The sequence below is a fragment of the Epinephelus lanceolatus genome, chromosome 11 (genome assembly GCF_041903045.1).
Source record: "Epinephelus lanceolatus isolate andai-2023 chromosome 11, ASM4190304v1, whole genome shotgun sequence".
Taxonomy (NCBI): domain Eukaryota; kingdom Metazoa; phylum Chordata; class Actinopteri; order Perciformes; family Serranidae; genus Epinephelus; species Epinephelus lanceolatus.
The window spans coordinates 4229493-4239561 of record NC_135744.1 but is presented as its reverse complement, the minus strand read 5'-3'; the positions used below and the strand labels follow the sequence as shown (position 1 = coordinate 4239561).

General features: G+C 44.0%; 1 protein-coding gene across 3 annotated transcripts in view; it reads left to right on the top strand.

Annotated features, from left to right (window-relative positions):
* Window positions 1-466: 466 nt before the first annotated feature.
* mark4a (MAP/microtubule affinity-regulating kinase 4a) overlaps window positions 467-10069 on the top strand; it is a 54165-nt gene continuing 44562 nt past the window's right edge. For all 3 annotated transcript variants that reach the window (XM_033640951.2, XM_033640966.2, XM_078172158.1), the window contains exons 1-2: window positions 467-1055; window positions 9643-9840. In XM_033640951.2, the coding sequence (XP_033496842.1) occupies window positions 1002-1055; window positions 9643-9840 (252 nt within the window). In that variant the 5' untranslated portion in view covers window positions 467-1001. The remainder of the gene's footprint in view (window positions 1056-9642; window positions 9841-10069) is intronic.

The following is a 10069-nucleotide window of genomic DNA, read 5'->3' as shown; positions in this document are numbered from 1 at the left end:
TACACACTTAAAAGAATGAAATACATCAGCAGCAACACAGACTGCTGCATCATCCTGATCCAATGATCATCCATGGTGAATCATCACCTCTCTAAAACAAACTGAATGTCCTAACATCCTTAAAGACGGCTCTTTGAATTATTCTTTATTATTCCTAATTGTTCAGGGTCTCCATTAGTTGTTGGCGCAGTAACAACTAGGGCCTCATCTTCCAGGGGTCCAAAACACACCAAAATAGATATGTAGTTATCACATCATAACCAATCCATAACATCAACACAGCCTTTGTTTGAGCGGGTTGTAGGCTAACTACTAAAATGGTAAGTGAGTGAATATCACAACGATTTGTTGATTCATAAAATGGCTTTTACGTCAAAACCAGAGACCGGAACTCACGGCCCTGTGTACTCATACAGGCTTGACGGTGGTGCGCATCTCACCGACCGGGAATACCGATTTCTGAACATTTCGGCCTTTTCCCCCGCTGCACCGTAAGCTGTGTTTGCCTGCGAGCTGCTCCAGAGGAGAGCGGGTTGTACTGGCGTCGCGGGGATAAAGTGAAAGATTATACCAGGCAGTATTATGACAAACGGAGATGACACACATTCAGAAGGAGCCGTGTTTGTTTTGTACAGCGACATGAGGCAGGGGGTGGAGAGCCACAGAGACGCTGGGCTCCGGCCAAACATCACCGCATTTTAGCACTTATTCGATGCCCGGGATTTGCATTACATTGCATTTACTGCATCGTTGATCGGCCGTTATTTTGCAAAGTGCACGGTGGAAAATGCAGCGTGTTTGAGGACACCCCCCTCCAGATATCCATTGCTGCCATGATAGGCAGTGGTCCCTCGACCGCGGCTCGGCCGGTTGGAGAAGAGGCAGATTGATTTGGAACGGTGGGTCGCATCTGCGGATGTTATTCTGTCTGTGGAGCCTGTAAATATCATCCGCGAAAACACACCGTGATTCTTACTCAGGGAAAGAGGAGAGAAAACAACATGTCTTCTCGGTCTGCATTACCGTCTGGAAACGACAGGAGTACTGGAGACCATGTAAGTGCAATTACAGCTTATAGCCTCTGTTAGTGTGCATGCAAAAGATAAATCGTGCATCCCTGTAACATCTCATGTATGTGGCCCTTGGTATCACTGGGTTTGTTGGCGGTGTAGACGGGGGTCATGGATGGTGCTATTTTCCTCGTTAGGTAAAAGGACTCTCGGGGTGATACTAGATGGATATTTTAGCAGAACAGGCTCTTTGGAGATGGGCTAACCTTGAGTGTCTGCGCAGGGAAAGAGCTGATGGCAGGCAAACAGCCCGGAATGAGTCCATCCGCATACGATAACACTCAGTGGATATGCGCAGAAAGCCCGAAAACCAGCCGTCACCTCTTATTATAAGGCTGTGGAGAGAGAGTGATGTCACATTATACTCCTTGCTGCTGCCTGTGTGCACGCGCGTGCGCGTGAATTCTCCAGAAATCGGATGGGTGGGACAAGAGCACAGAAGGCCAAAATAAATGTATAGAGAATATCTGGGTTGTTCGTATGAAGTGAGGGGATTACTGCGTAAAATGATGTGCAGTCCAGTGCTGCGCAGCCGACAAAGCGCCCAACCCCTGAGCCAGTGGGTGACAGACAGCGCCATACATTCAGTACAGTGAAAAACAGTAGCGGCCTCTTATAGAGACACAAGCAAAGGAGATTTATTTATGTGAGGCAGACAGAATATAACAGGGTCTGCATATGTATCATATGTATTGATTGTAAGTAGCCTATCTATCCACACGCCTTGACTATTGTGATATAAATGTATCAAAATGGTGACATGACTAGCGTAGCATTATGACATTTCTCTGCCCCAAACACTTCTGGCAAGACTCCCCCCATCTGTTTGTTAGTAGAGCTTTCAGCACAGAGGGACGGTTAAGCCAGTAGATGTGTGTGTGTGTGTGTGTGTGTGTGTGTGTGTGTGTGTGTAAAACAGAGAGAGAGAGAGAGAGAGAGAGAGAGTCTGTCACTTGATGTGCATTAATGTGTGAGTTTACGCGGTGCATGATTGATTATGAATGCAGAGCCGTTCCTTCCATTAAAATGGGTCTCGATCTCCTGTCATCACTCTACAATTAAGCGATGATGACAGATGAGTGAATTGACCGGGTGAAATGTTGTGTTTCAATATTGGCACAGGTGAGGCTTGGCTAGATGTGAGCATTACAGTCGGTGGATTAATGTCGTCCGCTGCTCGCTGTGTGTGCCTCTAGTGATGCTGGTTGCGACTCGCCGGTGTCTAGCTTCTAGAAAGGGGGTCCAAATTGGCTCTAGGTGGGGCATGAAAACAGGAATGGAAGCATGGGAACGAGGGAGTGTCTGAAGGTGGAGCTTAGGGTTGCGCGGTTGTGTGTGTGTGTGTGTGTGTATGTGTGTGTAAGATGACATGCTGGGGGGATGGAAGTGTGATGCCTCAGGGCCTGGGACTGGCCAGGGACCACTGTGCCGGCATCTGCTCCCGTTTTTACTCTTTCCTCCTATATTTCCTCTCTCCACCCTTTGATCAGTTGTCATCCTGGTTTCTCTGTCTCCTGATATGGCCTTTTGTTTTCTTCCCCCCACTATCTATTCTCTGTCTTGCCTTCTCCATATCTTTCCTTGGATTGTCACATGACAAGAAACTGCTTTATACTGTAATACATTCAGCATTGTTTGTGTAAATGGACATTGTTGTCCTCCCTTTGTCATCTGCTGTGCTTGCTGGCTGAAAATGATCTGTGACTCAGGACTCAGGACTCAATGCTCTGTACCATTATTGCCCAGAATCAAGGTGGTAACATGCAGCAGCAGCAGCAGCAGCAGCAGCAGCAGTAGCAGCACAGCTAACTATTTAAAGGGCTGTGGATGCTTCAGAGTGACCTCAGTTTGCAGTTAAGTATTACCGTTATACTCTGTCCTATTGCATGAAGACATCTTCCAGCAGTCAAGTAGGAGGCCTCTAAAGAAGATGATGCTGAACCGAAAATGGCAACAATATGTTCAAGTGTTCCGATGCTGGACAACAGCTGTTAACCCAGCAATGAGGGGCATATTCACATGTAGCTCAGCTCAGCATCCCATAGTTTTGTGAAACAAGCACACACATATACAGTAGGCTATGTATATATATTTATATATATATATATATGTATATATACAGTACAGGCCAAAAGTTTGGACACACCTTCTCATTCAATGCGTTTTCTTTATTTTCATGACTATTTACATTGTAGATTCTCACTGAAGGCATCAAAACTATGAATGAACACATGTGGAGTTATGTACTTAACAAAAAAAGGTGAAATAACTGAAAACATGTTTTATATTCTAGTTTCTTCAAAATAGCCACCCTTTGCTCTGATTACTGCTTTGCACACTCTTGGCATTCTCTTGATGAGCTTCAAGAGGTAGTCACCTGAAATGGTTTCCACTTCACAGGTGTGCCTTATCAGGGTTAATTAGTGGAATTTCTTGCTTTATCAATGGGGTTGGGACCATCAGTTGTGTTGTGCAGAAGTCAGGTTAATACACAGCCGACAGCCCTATTGGACAACTGTTAAAATTCATATTATGGCAAGAACCAATCAGCTAACTAAAGAAAAACGAGTGGCCATCATTACTTTAAGAAATGAAGGTCAGTCAGTCCGGAAAATTGCAAAAACTTTAAATGTGTCCCCAAGTGGAGTCGCAAAAACCATCAAGCGCTACAACGAAACTGGCACACATGAGGACCGACCCAGGAAAGGAAGACCAAGAGCCACCTCTGCTTCTGAGGATAAGTTCATCCGAGTCACCAGCCTCAGAAATGGCAAGTTAACAGCAGCTCAGATCAGAGACCAGATGAATGCCACACAGAGTTCTAGCAGCAGACCCATCTCTAGAACAACTGTTAAGAGGAGACTGCGCCAATCAGGCCTTCATGGTCAAATAGCTGCTAGGAAACCACTGCTAAGGAGAGGCAACAAGCAGAAGAGATTTGTTTGGGCCAAGAAACACAAGGAATGGACATTAGACCAGTGGAAATCTGTGCTTTGGTCTGATGAGTCCAAATTTGAGATCTTTGGTTCCAACCGCCGTGTCTTTGTGAGACGCAGAAAAGGTGAACGGATGGATTCCACATGCCTGGTTCCCACTGTGAAGCATGGAGGAGGAGGTGTGATGGTGTGGGGGTGTTTTGCTGGTGACACTGTTGGGGATTTATTCAAAATTGAAGGCACACTGAACCAGCATGGCTACCACAGCATCCTGCAGCGACATGCCATCCCATCCGGTTTGCGTTTAGTTGGACGATCATTTATTTTTCAACAGGACAAAGACCCCAAACACACCTCCAGAGTGCTGCGGCAGATGACCTGGCCTCCACAGTCACCAGACCTGAACCCAATCGAGATGGTTTGGGGTGAGCTGGACCGCAGAGTGAAGGCAAAGGGGCCAACAAGTGCTAAACACCTCTGGGAACTCCTTCAAGACTGTTGGAAACCATTTCAGGTGACTACCTCTTGAAGCTCATGGAGAGAATGCCAAGAGTGTGCAAAGCAGTAATCAGAGCAAAGGGTGGCTATTTTGAAGAAACTAGAATATAAAACATGTTTTCAGTTATTTCACCTTTTTTTGTTAAGTACATAACTCCACATGTGTTCATTCATAGTTTTGATTCCTTCAGTGAGAATCTACAATGTAAATAGTCATGAAAATAAAGAAAACGCATTGAATGAGAAGGTGTGTCCAAGCTTTTGGCCTGTACTGTATATATATATATATATATATATATATGTGTGTGTGTGTATATATATATATATATGTATGTCAGGGGTGGGAGAAAAAATCAATACAGCATGGTATCACAATATTTTTGTGTGGCAATATCATATTGTAACAGTGGCAAGTATCAATGTTTTTGTTATATAAATAAATAATATTACAAATACAAATTAAACTTTGGGTGGCCTACTAGAATAATATATAGCTACAATTGCTTTTTCAGTCCACTAGATTTTGCTGCAGAAAAAAATGGCTGAAGTGAGATGAACAACAAACTCTGAGTCTAATTCTGAACTCTGAGTTGATCTACTCTGAGATAGGAGACTCTGAGTTTCCGGTTCCAGAACAGCTGATTTGAATCAGTTTAATCAACTTGGAGTAGTTTCACCTGGAGTTAAGCGCGTGCACCACAACTATAAAAAGCCAGCATCAATGGAGCCCCGATTCGATGAGTCACTATGGCAATGGGGAAGAGGAGGGCTGCGTTTTTCACCCCACTAGAATTAGAAATCTCGGCAAGTTTGCACACGTTTTCAAAAAGAAGTGCAACACCACTGCAGCTGCAAAAGAGAGGGAGACGGCGTGGGAGAACATTGCTGCTCGGGTCAGTGCGTAAGTTTAAATGTAGTCCTTTGCAATCACAATAATATTACAGGGGAAAACTGCTTGAATGGTAGCCTATTAATTTATTTCATTTAGGTGCAATCCCGCAGGGGAGAAGCGCACTTGGCAGCAGTTTAGGATGAAATAGAAAAATATTGTTCAAACAGGTAAGACCTCGGCATAATCTCATGGGGGTACCTCATTTTGATCATGTTTTACATTGTACAGTAAATATTAAGTGGCTGTTTGACTGTGCAGTTGTTTTATCCCCAGCATAATGCTGTTTTCACACACATAAATGTCTTCTCATCTATATCATGTTCTGTTAAATAATTAAGCCTATTTAAACTAACACAGACTTCTACCCAGCCAACAGAAAGAAGGCAGATGCCCGTAAAACGAGCACACTTTTCTGACCGCCCTGCATACAAGTGCTCAGCATCTCCGACATTGTACAAAAAACTTCCATTTGCAAAGAAACGCAGTGCAACACACAATATCTGCTGGGATGTGAGAGCATGATTACGATTGGTAATGTTGCAAATGTAAGGACGGATTAGGTTGTGTATGTAGATGATGGAAATGGTACAGCTCAAAAAGATAATTGTGTGGAAATGCTAGAACATCTATGCGCGGTCTGATAACCATCTCCCGACGAACATTTAATTCTCTGCGCAGTAATGCTGCACCTTCATCCACGGAATCGTTATCTAAAGGACATGCCATGTTAGTGAAAAAAGTCGCCACCTACTGTGCCTAATGGACTTCTAATATACTGACTTGGATTTTTTTTAATGATTTTTTAAAATGACAGACGGCAGAACTAGGCTACACCAAAACTCGCCTGCTGACTGAATGAATGAGGAAATCAAATGGAGTGTGTGGCTCTGGAAGAGGGCGGAGACAGAGAGAAACTCGAGGTTCATTGAGGTAACTGACCGAGAGCTTAAGTTACCTCTCTCTCTGAAACAGGTTAGAGTTACCCCTCTTTCTCTGGTTTGAGTTACCTCCCTTTTTGAAACGGAAGACTCAGAGTTTCCCTCATTTCAGGGTTAACAGACTCTGAGTTTTCACTAAACCTGCTTTGTGAAACGGACCCATGGAATAAAATATCATACACTGCCTGGCCAAAAAAAAAGTCGCCACCTGGATTTAACTAAGCAAATAGGTACGAGCCTCCTATTGGATAATTACTGCATGGGCGATTATCTTTCAGCTGGCAACAAGTTATTTAACCCCAACTGGTGCAATGAGTTGCTTCTCATTTCCTAAACAACCATGTCGAAAGACACATCCCGTGGTCGTGGAAAAGATGTTAGTCTGTTTGAGAAGGGTCAAATCATTGGCATGCATCAAGCAGAGAAAACATCTAAGGAGATTGCAGAAACTACTAAAATTGGGTTAAGAACTGTCCAACGCATTATTAAAAACTGGAAGGATAGTGGGGACCCATAGTCTTCGAGGAAGAAATGTGGCCGGAAAAAAATCCTCAATGATCGTGATCGGCGATCACTTAAACGTTTGGTGAGATCAAATCGAAGAAAAACAACAGTAGAACTCAGGGCTATGTTTAATAGTGAAAGTAAGAGCATTTCCACACGCACAATGCGAAGGGAACTCAAGGGATTGGGACTGAACAGCTGTGTAGCCTTAAGAAAACCACTAATCAGTGAGGCTAACCGGAAAAAAAGGCTTCAGTTTGCTAGGGAGCATAAAGATTGGACTCTGGAGCAATGGAAGAAGGTCATGTGGTCTGATGAGTCCAGATTTACCCTGTTCCAGAGTGATGGGCGCATCAGGGTAAGAAGAGAGGCAGATGAAGTGATGCACCCATCATGCCTAGTGCCTACTGTACAAGCCTGTGGGGGCAGTGTTATGATCTGGGGTTGCTGCAGTTGGTCAGGTCTAGGTTCAGCAACAGTATGTGCTCAAAGAATGAGGTCAGCTGACTACCTGAATATACTGAATGACCAGGTTATTCCATCAATGGATTTTTTTTTCCCTGATGGCACGGGCATATTCCAAGATGACAATGCCAGGATTCATCGGGCTCAAATTGTGAAAGACTGGTTCAGGGAGCATGAGACATCATTTTCACACATGGATTGGCCACCACAGAGTCCAGACCTTAACCCCATTGAGAATCTTTGGGATGTGCTGGAGAAGGCTTTGCGCAGCGGTCAGACTCTACCATCATCAATGCAAGATCTTGGTGAAAAATAATGCAACACTGGATGGAAATAAATCTTGTGACATTGCAGAAGCTTATCGAAACAATGCCACAGCGAATGCGTGCCGTAATCAAAGCTAAAGACGGCGGTCCAATGAAATATTAGAGTGTATGACCTTTTTTTTGGTGGTGACTTTTTTTTTGGCCAGGCAGTGTATGTAGGCCTATGTTTTCTTTAGTTTATTATGACCTGAAAATGTGAATTGTTGTGTTTGCCTTTCCTTAGAATGAGATGTTTATAGCTACATAGGGAACTGGTTTTTGATTATGGAGATCACCAAATTGCACAGCCCTGTTTCTACAGTAGCCTAGAATGGACAAAACAAACACTCACTAAGTTTACATGAACAGTTAAGTGGAGCTACGGTTATAGCTCAAATAGGCCATATAATGAAATACTGTCCTTGTCCCAGTATACAAGCATGGGAGGGGAATCGATGTATTCACCAAAGAACGTCTGGCTCCTCTACGATAGGCGGTGAAAAGTCCGCTTTCAGCTTGTTAGTATTGGACTTTCTTCTGGTTGACCTATTACGTTACAAGCCAAACAGTCGCTGTTCTGTGTTTTCCTCCCATCCATGTATTTTGAGATATTTTATTTAACATTTTCAGGTGACACAGCATGAACTGTGTCTTTTCGTCCGTCCAAAAATGCACGGCACTGGGTGTAGATTTCGCCATGTTGTTACCGGCTTCTTTTTCTGTTACACATTTAATGCTATTCGACTTCCCATGTCAAAGCCTAGGGCGGAAACTGTGGAGGATGCGCAGAGCACCTCGGCCACATTGGGCTGGATTGACTGTATACATGCAGGAGTAATTTGACTTTATTATTTGATTTTACATTATCTGGGTGCGTTAGTCCTACACAAATTCAATTTCATGTACATGTATTTTAAAAGTCCGGTTTAAGTCTCGTTTTTGCATTGGCCACCGTAGTAGCCCAACAGCAACGAGCAGCACCGGAGTTAGACTGTTTTGTAATGTGAAACTGCTTTATTCAGTGTTTTTACCGTTTTAAATCACCTGGTCCATTTGTTTTGGAGAGGAAGAGACCTCTGTAGATAATTTGGCTTCTGCCTGAAACCTCCTGAACGTCTGGAGAGAAAAAAATTGATGACACATTAGCATGTGCTGGACTAGCTGCCCACAGCAACATGCCAAACTGCATCAGAAATACCTGGAATTTGTAACGTGAAACCGTGTTATTCAGTGTTTTTACCAGTTTAAATCACCGGTTCTGCTTGTTTCGGAAGGGAAGAGACCTCTGTGGATAATTCAGCACATGGTAAAAACCTCCTGAACGTCTGGATCAGAAAAAGGTGGGCACACAATTACTGTTGACAGAAAAGGAGTGAGCACAGAATAGCATGTTATGGGTGGGCTTCATTTCTCTGAGATGCTGAACAGTGTGGGAGATACACTGATTTGTAACATGAAACTGCTTTATTCCGTGTTTCCACTGGTTTTAATCACCTGGTCCATTACGTTTGGAAATTAAGAGACCTCTGTGAATAATTTGGCTTCCGGTTAAAACCTCCTGAACAATGAACACTGAAGGAATTCTAACTGGGAGAAGTTTTAGCTGGTTGCAATTTGCAATTCACCGCTAGACGCCACCAAATCCCCCTAAATCTTACACACTTTACCTTTAAGTGATACACAATCATGTTTGAATCTAATAGCTGCTCAGTGAATTCCAAAATAGATACTCAGTGTGAGTGATGACACACTGTGACAGGGAGTTCCCTGGACCTTAAAACAGCATATTGTCTCCATATTCTTTTGTGAGCAGACTTCATAACAATCTTGCAATGACAGAAGGAACTCACCAGATCATTTAGTTTCTGGAGACCATCAGCGCTCCATGTGTACACCATATAGGCAGTCCTGGAGGTGCTTTGGCAGCCTGCTTGATATGATATTGGTGTTGGCACAGTGATTGACCACCCCCACCACCCTTCTCGCCTGTTTTAAAACCCCACCCTGCTACAGCCTCCTTTTCTTTTCTTTCAGCATGTGTCGCTGGGGGCCAGCCGCTCTGACAAGACCACCAGCCAGTCCAGCCGCTCACTGGGTGCCCGCTGCAGGAACTCCATTGCCTCCTGCTCAGATGAGCAGCCGCACATCGGCAACTACCGTCTGCTCAAGACCATCGGCAAGGGAAACTTTGCGAAGGTCAAGCTGGCCCGCCACATCCTGACGGGCAAGGAGGTGAGACATGGGACAGCAGAGGTTTATGGTGGGAGGAGGGAGGAAGGAGATGGATGGGTGAATGATGGATGATGCTTGCAGGGTGAGGAACAGCAATGGTTAGTTAATGTTGCTGCTGTCATGAAGATGTGATTTGGCCCAGTACTGAGTTTGCAACATCACAGTTTGTACCATCATAGTCTGTAAAGAAGTGAATCTTATAAAAATAAATGTTACCTCTAAATTGAAT